This window comes from Argopecten irradians, unplaced genomic scaffold, assembly GCF_041381155.1.
Source record: "Argopecten irradians isolate NY unplaced genomic scaffold, Ai_NY scaffold_0192, whole genome shotgun sequence".
Taxonomy (NCBI): Eukaryota; Metazoa; Mollusca; class Bivalvia; order Pectinida; family Pectinidae; genus Argopecten; species Argopecten irradians.
Window position 1 is genome coordinate 24,567 of NW_027187659.1, and position 13,509 is coordinate 38,075.

The 13,509-nt window shown below is 37.7% G+C and overlaps 1 protein-coding gene across 1 annotated transcript; it reads right to left on the reverse strand.

Moving 5' to 3' along the window:
* Window positions 1–6,038: 6,038 nt before the first annotated feature.
* LOC138312048 (aspartate and serine-rich protein-like) lies at window positions 6,039–10,444 on the reverse strand. The gene is made up of 2 exons (XM_069253124.1): window positions 10,411–10,444; window positions 6,039–6,349 (listed from the first exon to the last, which is right to left on the reverse strand). Exons 1-2 carry the CDS (start codon window positions 10,442–10,444, stop codon window positions 6,039–6,041), a joined length of 345 nt encoding a protein of 114 aa, XP_069109225.1.
* Between the last annotated feature and the right edge of the window lie 3,065 nt (window positions 10,445–13,509).

Consider the following 13,509-nt stretch of genomic DNA (forward strand, 5'->3'; position numbering starts at 1 on the left):
CTCATTCTAAAATGTCTAAAAAACGGGTCAGCCCGGGGAAATCGGGTGAGTTGGCAATACTGCACGTTTTGTTTCATAAAAACGACTTTTTAAATTCTCAGACCCCAAATCTAAATTACTTAGTAATTGCATTCTGAAAAAGGAAATCCAAACCTACATCAACCAGACTTTCTAAGACAATAATCAGAATGATAATGTGTTTGAAATTTCTTTGCAAGAGGACACTGTGATGAATTTGTACTAATCACTTTATCAGAGGGACGATGGTCCCAAACCACGGATGACCATATTTGTAAAAGTATTTAAATGAGTATTTGAGAGACTGTATCTCATTGGTGGACCAATCAAAAAACTACAGTACCCGCTCCCGGTTTTGAATAACATCGATCACCTCCATATTGCCTACGCTTCGTAGTATGCCTAGAATGAGGATAGCATCAAAACATCTTACGTTATGCCATTACCCATGCCTGTATCAACAGCTAGCCAAGCGTTAATTCGTTGAACAGAAGGTAAGCGATTGAAACAGTGTTTCGAAATCCCTGTACTTTGATTGTAAAATTGTGAGTGTATCCGAAGTGGCAGCCATTTTTTTTTTTTTTGCTCTGCTTAAATTAGTTACCTTCCCTGACCAACATATAAAGCACGGGACTTGACACACGTGCATCATTCTACACATATCTTGTCTCAGGAACACATGCTCCTATATTGCAAATAACAATGTCAAACTGAAAATATACACTGCACTTACTAGGTTTAATCATATAGTGAAGTAATACATGAATTTGTTGTCAGCTAGATCCCTAATTGGACATATTCGTGTGTAAAAGGAGCGGGTCGGTGTGACTTGTAAATAGTGTTAAATACGGTCTCTGTCATTCAGCTGACGGAGCATGCTTCTTTGGCTCAGTCGGTAGAGCCGTAGATTTCCACCCCGGAGACCCGGGTTCGATTCCTGTTATTTGTGTTCTACTTTCACTTTCAATCTGTTATCTCTCTTCTCATTGGCTACTTTAAATTTCTGTTCTCTATTCTCAATGGTCTTTTCTGGTATAAATTCCGACTTTCTGTTTCTCTCGAGTAGTCTGGACAAAGCTCCGAGAGCTGGTCAGACTCTCTTTCTCCTTTCTTTCTGTCTATTTCCTGACTTGTCCGCACGTGAGGTGGGTGTGTTGTTCCTCTGTTCTATTTGTAATATGTGTCCGTGTGCACAGGGACCTGGCACGATTTTTTTAAACTAACAGTATACATATATATATATATATATTATAGTATCAAGGGTATGAACTCGGCTGTCGAGAAAAACATACCTATTTTTTAAAACCGTGATTATTTTAATAAATGGGTTCTATACAACATTGACGGATATCTTATATTAAAGAGAAATAATCTATCTTTCCATTGAGTGCTTGATGGACAAAGTTGACCAAGTATTGGCGAAGTTATGGCTTGATGAATCGGGAAATTTACGAAAAATATGCTAGGTAGACATTTCCCTGTCCGGTCAAAATGTCGTCTCGGCTCTAATGGGCACCTCAAAAACCAAGCCAAAATCACAAAATCTACGCTTGTGGTGGTAAACAGTACCCATAACTGTGTTCATCCACAATCTCCTTTGGAGGTGTCATGACCCGTACTTTGTAGAAACTCCATTTAAACATCGTGTAGCTCACTTACTTTCATCAAGCATGATATTTTCGCGATTTTTTTTGGAAACATCCAGATGGTCGCTGAAATATCCTCCATGAAATAATTACTAAGTATGAGATATCAATAAATTAAATATACTTTTTAGTCAGAATGTAATATTTGGATTAATTGAGATATCTTTTGTTCACAGTAGCCTGCAAAACTTAGTAAAGCATGATTTGATAATATATGTATTATATATATATATCAATGTGCATCACTTTTATCACCCTATAAAAAACCTAAGCATTTCTACAGAAGATAGACTTCTGCAGACTGCAAATTGTTTGAGAGAATGCGAATGTTTATACTATAACTGAAGAACAATGAGAAATTGTTAAAAGTTTTGCTGATTTTGAAATTTCGTTAACTTATATACAGTAAACCTCCAGATAGTTTTGGACACGCAATTTTCCCAGAAAAACAGTAATTTTATAGCTATACTTTTTATAATATATTCTACTTCGGAAAGGTTCGATTTTTTTTAACTGGATAATTTGATACTTTTTAAATATATATATATTCTTTTAAGTGTCTCGTAAGTCAGATCTGTCTGGGCATTTTTATTCTAATTGGTAAATTATTTATCATGGCTGTTTTTTACCCTGTTGTAAAAATGTGTGACACTCCAATAAATAAAATATTGTATCGTATTATTGTATTGTAAAAAATTTTCATACATGTACATGTTATGCGTAAATGATACCCTTATGGAATAAGTACAGTCGCACAGATGAAATTCACAGGTAAAACACAGGTAAATCCAGGTTTACTTCTCTGAAATAGACTATAATCCTTGTCATAACAATCAGTTTATAAAAAGTGGGCAAATGGAGATACAGCCATTATGAGTACCGCTGGAAATATCAATTATCACAGTATGACACTATTTAACGCCGTACGGAAATAACAAATCGGCACAGGTGTACTTAAATACTGTTTCAAAAAAAGAACAAGGAGACGAATTGATAAATTCTAAACGGATTTTTTTTTTTAAATTATTAAATATTCTGATTTTAATTAAACTCAATGTTCTAGATTATCCCATAAATAACCCAAACGTAATCTAAATAATTTATTTCTTATACGTGTATTATCCAACCATTTACTCATCCCCTCTATCATATTTCAAACATACAAATACAATATAATATAGATACAAATGCATTGAAATAGACCAATTTCCGATAGCCGTGATATATATCAATTTCCTGAACATCGTACGTTGTAGAAGCATGCGAAAGTATGAAATTTATGCCAGTTAAGACTTCAACTTTCACATTTACAATGTTTAAAACATATATACATAAAATACAAACGTATTGTCATCCCTGATACACAAATTTCAAATTATGATATTTTTAGATTCTAAGTATAGTAAGTTATATGAAGTAAGTTTTGTAGTGATAATTCTGCATCATGAGTTTAGAAACTTCCAATGAGTTAAACATGCAAATCCATTAACATTTCATGAAGGAGGTCTAATGTTTTTGTAAATATTTTTAATAAATATACAAAGTGTCTTCGTTCTAGCAGAGATTTAATCACTATTTTAATCTCTGGTTCTAGTAATTGTTACAATTGTAAATAACCCATAGACAGTCGGGACACTGCGTGATATCAAATCATTTTATTTTATTCTCAGCTTGTCGTCAAATCATTTTATTTTATTCTCATTGCGCGCCGAGAAAATAAAGCATTGATATTTCTTCTTTAATATCCTTCACCGGCAACTAAATAACTTGGCTGGGCATTTTACCACTGAAGAATATTTTTTTTTAATTGTATATGTTGCGTAAAAATGTGTGACACGTTAATAAATTTTACTGAAATAATTATTTTGTTGTGAAATTGGTTCATTCCCACTCAGCCAACATGTTGTTTTTGCTATTTCTTAAGCTTACCTGTGGAAAAGTTCGCTAATTCTCATAATTATCTCATAAATAAATAACGTTTACAAATTGTTAGTTAGATTGTGATAAATGATCGAGTCATTTTACAATTAAAAAAATAAAAAACATCTTTTAACTAAAATGATTTTTTAAATCCATGTATCAAGATAAGCATGTAGGTTAATGTGCAATGCATAAAAAAGGGGAAACACATTTTTTATGATTTGTTTCCTGTGTTAACATTTGTTTTGCTTTATTAATTTAGACAAGTTTATTTCAATGTATTCGATCCTAACATAGATGCAGTTTTTATTGATTAGGAAAACTACACTAGATGAGGGATATAAATTAAATAGTAATCGTACCTAATAACCCACCCCACCTGTTATGTTTTTCTTTTGTTTATATATGGAAATGTTTACTGACGATTAAAAAAATCATTTATATCTATTACATTCGAAACGAATTGTAACTAATGTTTGTACGTTTGTCTGCCTATTTGAATAATTTTCACAGCTCAATTCACGAAACCTTATGGTTTTCAAAAGATTACTGAAGGAAACTTCCGTCCAGTTATGACACATTATGACATATAACTTTAAGAAAAAGAAAACAAATATTGGCAAACATTCAACTTTTACTGAACTCGCATATAATGCAAAACATAAAATGCAATTAAGAATTTAAAAATCTTTCTCGGATTGTATGTTTTCCGATTATATATTGTTTTGTATACCTAATATTTTGAAAATGATACACAGGATGCCATCAAGGTAAACAATTATTTAAGATTTAAAGATTAGCCCAAACTAACCCAAGCCTTTTTAGGGTCAGATCCTGCCTTTTTAGAGCCGATACTGCCCTATAAGAGTCCGATCCTGCCGAAATAAAGTCCGATCCTGCCTTTTAAGAGTCCGGTCCTGCCTTTTTAAGGTCCGATCCTGCCATTTTAAAGTCCGATCCTGCCTTTTTAGAGGCCGATCCTGCCTTTTTAGAGGCCAATCCTGCCTTTTTAAGGTCCGATCCTGCCTTTTTCAAGTCCGATCCTGCCTTTTTAAAGTCCAATCCTGCCTTTTTAAGGCCCGATTTTGCCTTATAAGAGTCCGATCCTGCCGAAATAAAGTCCGATCCTGCCTTTTTAGAGGCCAATCCTGCCTTTTTAAAGTCCGATCCTGCCTTTTTCAAGTCCGATCCTGCCTTTTTAAAGTCCGATCCTGCCTTTTTAAAGTCCGATCCTGCCTTTTTAAAGTCCGATCCTGCCGAAATAATGTCCGATCCCGCCTTATTAGAGTCCGATCCTGCCTTATTAATGTCCGATCCTGCCTTTTTAATGTCCGATCCTGCCTTATTACAGTCCGATCCTGCCTTTTTAAGTCCGATCCTGCCTTTTTAAAGTCCGATCCTGCCTTTTTAAAGTCCGATCCTGCCGAAATAATGTCCGATCCTGCCTTATTAGAGTCCGATCCTGCCTTTTGCCTTTAAGTCCGATCCTGCCTTTTTAAGTCCGATCCTGCCTTTTAATGTCCGATCCTGCCTTATTAAGTCCGATCCTGCCTTTTAGTCCGATCCTGCCTTTTTAAGTCCGATCCTGCCTTTTTCAAGTCCGATCCTCCTTTTTAAGTCCGATCCTGCCTTTTTAAAGTCCGATCCTGCCGAATAATGTCCGATCCTGCCTTTTAAGTCGATCCTGCCTTTTAAGGTCGATCCTGCCTTTTAAAGTCCGATCCTGCCTTTTTAAGTCCGCTGTCCGATCCTGCCTTTTTCAAGTCCGATCCTGCCTTTTTTAAGTCCGATCCTGCCTTTTTAAAGTCCGATCCTGCCTTTTTAAGGTCCGATCCTGCCTTTTTAAAGTCCGATCCTGCCTTTTTTAAAGTCCGATCCTGCCTTTTTAAGGTCCGATCCTGCCTTTTTAGAGTCCGATCCTGCCTTTTTCAAGTCCGATCCTGCCTTTTTAAAGTCCGATCCTGCCTTATTCAAGTCCGATCCTGCCTTTTTAAAGTCCGATCCTGCCTTTTTAAAGTCCGATCCTGCCGAATTAATGTCCGATCCTGCCTTATTAGAGTCCGATCCTGCCTTTTTAAAGTCCGATCCTGCCTTTTTAAAGTCCGATCCTGCCTTTTTAGAGTCCGATCCTGCCTTTTTAAAGTCCGATCCTGCCTTTTTCAAGTCCGATCCTGCCTTTTAAGAGTCCGATCCTGCCTTTTAAGAGTCCGATCCTGCCTTTTTAAAGTCCGATCCTGCCTTTTTAAAGTCCGATCCTGCCTTTTTAAAGTCCAATCCTGCCTTTTTAAGGCCCGATCCTGCCTTATAAGAGTCCGATCCTGCCTTTTTAAAGTCCGATCCTGCCTTTTTAAGAGTCCGATCCTGCCTTATAAGAGTCCGATCCTGCCTTTTTAAAGTCCGATCCTGCCTTTTTAAAGTCCGATCCTGCCTTTTTAAAGTCCGATCCTGCCCTTTTTAAGTCCGTCTCGATCCTGCCTTTTTAGAGTCCGATCCTGCCTTTTTAGAGTCCGATCCTGCCGAAATAATGTCCGATCCTGCCTTATTAGAGTCCGATCCTGCCTTTTTAAAGTCCGATCCTGCCTTTTTAGAGTCTGATCCTGCCTTATAAAAGTCCGATCCTGCCTTTTTAGAGTCCGATCCTGCCTTTTTAGAGTCCGATCCTGCCTTTTTAAAGTCCGATCCTGCCTTTTTCAAGTCCGATCCTACCTTTTTAGAGTCCGATCCTGCCTTATTAATGTCCGATCCTGCCTTTTTAAAGTCCGATCCTGCCGAAATAATGTCCGATCCTGCCTTATTAGAGTCCGATCCTGCCGAATTAATGTCCGATCCTGCCTTTTTAAAGTCCGATCCTGCCTTTTTAAAGTCCGATCCTGCCTTTTTAAAGTCCGATCCTGCCTTTTTAAAGTCCGATCCTGCCTTTTTAATGTCCGATCCTGCCTTATTACAGTCCGATCCTGCCTTTTTAAAGTCCGATCCTGCCTTTTTAAAGTCCGATCCTGCCTTTTTAAAGTCCGATCCTGCCTTTTTCAAGTCCGATCCTGCCTTTTTATAGCCCGATCCTGCCTTTTTAAAGTCCGATCCTGCCGAAATAATGTCCGATCCTGCCTTATTAGAGTCCGATCCTGCCTTTTTAAGGTCCGATCCTGCCTTTTTCAAGTCCGATCCTGCCTTTTTCAAGTCCGATCCTGCCTTTTTAGAGGCCGATCCTGCCGTTTTAATGTCCGATCCTGCCTTATTACAGTCCGATCCTTCCTTTTTAAAGTACGATCCTGCCTTTGTAGAGACCGATCCTGCCTTATTAGAGTCCGATCCTGCCTTTTTAGAGTCCGATCCTGCCTTTTTAAAGTCCGATCCTGCCTTATTAGAGTCCGATCCTGCCGAAATAAAGTCCGATCCTGCCTTTTTAAAGCCCGATCCTGCCTTTTTAAAGTCCGATCCTGCCTTTTTAAAGTCCGATCCTGCCTTTTTAAAGTCCGATCCTGCCTTTTTAAAGTCCGATCCTGCCTTTTTAGAGTCCGATCCTGCCTTTTTAAAGTCCGATCCTGCCTTTTTAAAGTCCGATCCTGCCTTTTTAAAGTCCGATCCTGCCTTTTTCAAGTCCGATCCTGCCTTATTAATGTCCGATCCTGCCTTATTACAGTCCGATCCTGCCTTTTTAAAGTCCGATCCTGCCTTTTTAGAGACCGATCCTGCCTTATTAGAGGCCGATCCTGCCGAAATAAAGTCCGATCCTGCCTTTTTATAGCCCGATCCTGCCTTTTTAAAGTCCGATCCTGCCGAAATAATGTCCGATCCTGCCTTATTAGAGTCCGATCCTGCCTTTTTAGAGTCCGATCCTGCCTTTTTAAAGTCCGATCCTGCCTTTTTCAAGTCCGATCCTGCCTTTTTAGAGGCCGATCCTGCCTTTTTAATGTCCGATCCTGCCTTTTTAAAGTACGATCCTGCCTTTGTAGAGACCGATCCTGCCTTATTAGAGTCCGATCCTGCCTTTTTAAGGTCCGATCCTGCCTTTTTTAAAGTCCGATCCGGCCTTTTTAGAGTTCGATCCTGCCTTTTTAAAGTCCGATCATGCCTTATTAGAGTCCGATCCTGCGGAAATAAAGTTCGATCCTGCCTTTTTAGAGGCCGATCCTGCTTTTTTTAAAGTCCGATCCTGCCTTTTTAAAGTCCGATCCTGCCTTTTTAGAGCCTGATCGTGCCTTATAAGAGTTCGATCGTGCCTTATAAGAGTTCGATCCTGCGGAAATAAAGTCCGATCCTGACTTTTTAGAGTTCTATCCTGCCTTGTTAGAGTCCGATCCTGCATATAAAGGAAACAAATTACATCTCACACTGTCCTGCTTAACTATAATGGAACCTATTGAGTAAAAGACATAATAATAATATTAATTATAATTGATATATAAACGTAGAAAATATAGTACAAATCAAAGTCCGTTTCTGCGCAAATATGTATACCGTATTTTTTTTTAAATTCAAGCCACTTTACTTTTATCTTGTGCAGTACATTAAACTTCTCGTCATAGTCCATACATACCGGTATTGGTTGTATAAAATAAGGTATATAAAATATAATATTTTACATTTCGGTAAAAACTATAAATCAAAAAGTCTGTTTCTGCCCGATCCTGTAAATCGTCGTTTCGGACCATTTAACACTTATCTAAGCTAGCGCAATGTACATTGATAAATTTTCCCTTTTCAGTTCATACATATATCAATTAGTTTAACTAATAATGATATAGTTATTCTTATTAAATCTAATTAAAAGTAGAGCACGATTTATGAATGTTTATATTTACGAAAGACCTATCCTGCCCGGCCGTATATATAGAGTCCATTTTATCCGAACTGCAAATTGCAATTGATCTTTGCGCCATTAGTATTACGTGGGTTTTGTGAAAATACCTAAATATTTCACATTTATTTATCAAGATCATAGTCATATTAACTATTTTGAATATTTTTTCTCTGATTTAAATTAGCAATCAGTTTTAAAATTGACCGATCCTGCTCGGTAATTTTCTGTCCGACCATGCAAGAAAAATATGATTTTTATACCTTTTTTTGGTCAAATCGGTTAACAAATTAATAAAACTGATAGCTACACTATAATTAAATACATATTTATCATTTTAACGACTATTTTGTACTCCGATTCTGCCCGATTCTGTCCGATTCTGCCCGATCCTGCCCGATTCTGCCCGTTTCTGCCCGATCCTGCCCGATCCTGTAAATCGTCTTTTCGGCCCCACCCCTTCTAAAACGACTCCACTGTATAAACGGCCCCAGTCAGAACGGCCCGTTACGAAAAAAATAATAGTTAAAAAAAAGGAATTTATGTTTATTTCTAGTTCAACTGTATTTTCAGCGTTTATTTTGTTTATTTTATTTTTGAAGAATTTATTTATTATCTTGTACATCTCTGATTATAATGATAGACAAATACGAAACACGGTACATCACATGTACATGTCGCAAACAACTTTAGGTGTATGCATATGCATGTTAGGAGAGAAAATATGCACTTGCATCAGCAGTCATCCACCAGAAATCAATAAATCATAATTAAATCAGTCTTTGTCCTTGTTTTGAATAACAAATTGTTTTATATGTGGGAGTCTGGGAGATTGCATGGATACATCTGTATATATATATATATATTAGGCCAAAAACAATAATATTTCTGTTTTGGGTTACCCGACCGACCTTAATTTTTTACCCTCGACCCTATTTTTTACCACTTTTCTACGAAAAAAAAAATAAAAGTCAGGATTTCGATCTCAAACTCCAGTTCTGGCCATTATTTCAGAGTGAAAGACACTAAAAAAATCCTCCCAACCTACCGACCCTATGTTTTTGCCAATGTAACCCTAAATACTAAACAGACATATTTTTGGTCTTATATGTAGACATGTGGGGATAATTATGGATGGGCCCCTTTACCATTGGCCGCTTAATTTTGAAAATGGTCCCTATGATTGGGAAAATTGCAAAGATCCTTGATTGCATGCATATCTTGTAGTGATCGGGTGCTTCAAATAATGTTAACAAAATGTAACAAACAACTGTGTCTTCATGTCAGTTTCTTGACAGCTGAGAGTCTGAAAACAAGATTTCCTGATAAATAAAGAAAATCCACAGACAATAGATATAACCGCAGTATAACTTTTTTCTTCGTCTTTTTTTTTTTTTTTTTTTTTAACAAAAATCAACTGTTTAGCCATGTATTTAAAATGTTTGCTAGGACCATGAAGTGCAATGTATGTCAGACAATCCAAGGAATGTTAAGAAATTATTGGTATTTTTTAAACATATTTTGAAATTCTTTCAGAAACATATGTTTCAACTATTGTATAATCTTGTTAAATCATAACAAAGGAGACACATTTTCAGGTGTGTGTGGATATAAGAATATCCTTTTTTGTACAGGTTTACTTCAATGTTCACTAAAGAAAAACTGTAGAATTATCATTTCCATTATTCTCTACAAATGTAGACTGGTACATGGATATTTTCTTCATAAAACTGGATTGTGAAAAGAATCTTTGAATACATTAGTAGTATTTAGAAGACATACATGGTGTATCAGCTTAAATATGATATTACAGATTAAATACTATACTAAGTTAAGTATCTTGTGTTTTTCCTGTTGGACATTCATTACAGCAAATCTCAATAATACAGGTATTTTAAATTTAGAATCAGTGTTTTGGTCTGACTGTAGAATCCTTCAAACACTGCATGCTGTACATGTATATGTAATGAATTACATCATCTGAACATCTTTTTTGTGTGCACAAAAGTATACATTGATTTTGATTACCATAAAAATGTGTTTCAGGTATATGGTCCTTCATGGTTCCCTATATATAGTACAATAAAAGAAAAATGACAATACATGGAGTTGAAGCTGTATATTTGGAAGTGTTTTCATCAGTGTAACTTTACATGAATACATGTATATTATAATGTTTATAAGTATGTAACATATACATGTATTTATTTGCTGTTGAATGAAGAGTGTATGATGACACATACTCCTATATTATTCAACATCTTAAAACATAAACTATAAATATTTGATATATGCTTCTGCTTATAAATCTTCCATTCACAAATTAAGATAATGTTGTGTCTTTACGAAAGAAATATTATTACTCTGCCTTTCTCAGCAGATTTAGATAGCATGAATTTATTTAATTGATGGATAATACACAAGCAACTAAAGAATACGTTTTATTTATTTTACTAATTATTCTTGAAAAAGTACACTGAAAGCTGTAATGGTACATGTTGTGTGTATATTTATTCTGTTATGTTGTTCCTCAAGTTGTATTACATAGATAAATGCATAACTATGTTACAAGGTTTAATTGGAATATACAGCAGAACTAACGTACTTAATAGCGATTTAGATAAGATAGCATCGCTTGCATCTTTTAATCCCAATAAGACTGAAGTTCATCTATTTTTTCACGATAATATGTCGCCAGCCAGTATATTTTGCACATCAAAAAATTCGGAAAAAAACTATGTCCAGAGAGTCCCAAAATCGATGTATGTTCCCCATAAATGCTTGACAACTTGCACAAAGAAGTGTTGAATTTAGAAGAAATAACATATTAAAACCGCATTGTGTTTGTTTTCTTTTATTAAAAATATATAAAAATTGAACACGTAAATGTGTATGTCTGAAAATAGCTTATGTGCATGTACATGTACGTACCCGGATGATCACTAAGTAAATGCAAGGATTTAAAAAAGAAATGTCCTTGGTAAATCCCAGCAACACCACGGGGAAATTTAGAACATGTTTAGATGTATTCTATGTTTTACAATGTCCATACTTATCAAACTGGTTCTTCTTTCCAAAATTAAAACACAATACTTCAGTAGAACTGTATACTCCATTCTGACAACTTTGAACACACACTTACAAAAGAGTGAAGTATTACTAAATAGAGAATAACCCTCATCCGAGTTGCCTCTTAATCAAGCACGTGTAGAGTGAATTGTATGGTCTTTTGCAAAACTGTTTGTTTGCTTAATACTTACTTATTCCCAAGTAATTGACTTTCCATGATTAACTCCCTAACTATTTTCATATGACCAATCTCTGATAATAGTTTTCAAAGGCTGGTCACCTCAGCACACCTCTATATAGTCCAACATACATGTAGAAGGCCCGTCACCTCAGCACATCTCTATATAGTCTTACATAGGAGGCCCGTCACGTCAGCGCATTTCTATATAGCCTTACATAGGAGGCCCGTCACCTCAGCGCATCTCCATATAGTCTAACATAGAAGGCCCGTCACCTCAGCGCATCTCTATATAGTCTAACATAGGAGGCCCGTCACCTCAGCGCATCTCTATATAGCCTTACATAGGAGGCCCGTCAGCTCAGCACATCTCTATATAGCCTAACATATGAGGCCTGTCACCTCAGCGCATCTCTATATAGCCTTACATAGGAGCTAGGCCCGTCACCTCAGCGCATCTCTATATAGCCTTACATAGGAGGCCCGTCACCTCAGCGCATCTCTATATAGCCTTACATAGGAGGCCCGTCACCTCAGCGCATCTCTATATAGTCTAACATAGGAGGCCCGTCACACATCTCTATATAGCCTTACATAGAGCCCGTCACCTCAGCGCATCTCTATATAGCCTTACATAGGAGGCCCGTCACCTCAGCGCATCTCTATATAGCCTTACATAGGAGCTAGGCCCGTCACCTCAGCGCATCTCCATATAGTCTTACATAGGAGGCCCGTCACCTCAGCACATCTCTATATAGTCTTACATTGGAGGCCCGTCACCTCAGCGCATCTCCATATATAGTCAAATAAGGAGGCCCGTCACCTCAACGCATCTCCATATAGTCTAACATAGGAGGCCGTCACCTCGCGCATCTCTATATAGTCTAACATAGGAGGCCCGTCACCTCAGCGCATCTCTATATAGTCTAACATAGGAGGCCCGTCACCTCAGCGCATCTCTATATAGTCTAACATAGGAGGCCCGTCACCTCAGCGCATCTCTATATAGTCTAACATAGGAGGCTCGTCACCTCAGCGCATCTCTATATAGTCTAACATAGGAGGCCCGTCACCTCAGCACATCTCTATATAGTCTAACATAGGAGGCTCGTCACCTCAGCGCATCTCTATATAGTCTATAGTCTAACATAGGAGGCCCGTCACCTCAGCGCATCTCTATATAGCCTTACATAGGAGGCCCGTCACCTCGGCGCATCTCTATATAGTCTAACATAGGAGGCCTCGTCACCTCGCGCATCTCTATATAGTCTAACATAGGAGGCCCGTCACCTCGCGCATCTCTATATAGTCTAACATAAGACGTCACCTCGGCGCATCTCTATATAGTCTAACATAGGAGGCCCGTCACCTCAGCGCATCTCTATATAGTCTTACATAGGAGGCCCGTCACCTCAGCGCATCTCTATATAGTCTTACATAGGAGGCCCGTCACCTCAGCGCATCTCTATATAGTCTTACATAGGAGGCCCGTCACCTCAGCGCATCTCTATATAGTCTAACATAGGAGGCCCGTCACCTCAGCGCATCTCTATATAGTCTAACATAGGAGGCCCGTCACCTCAGCGCATCTCTATATAGTCTAACATAGGAGGCCCGTCACCTCAGCGCATCTCTATATAGTCTAACATAGGAGGCCCGTCACCTCAGCGCATCTCTATATAGTCTATACACATAGGAGGCCCGTCACCTCAGCGCATCTCTATATATACCTTAACATAGGAGGCCCGTCACCTCACCTCAGCACTCTCATATAGTCTTACATGGAGGCCCGTCACCTCAGCGCATCTCTATATAGTCAAATATAGGAGGCCCGTCACCTCAACGCATCTCTATATATAGTCTTACATAGGAGGCCCGTC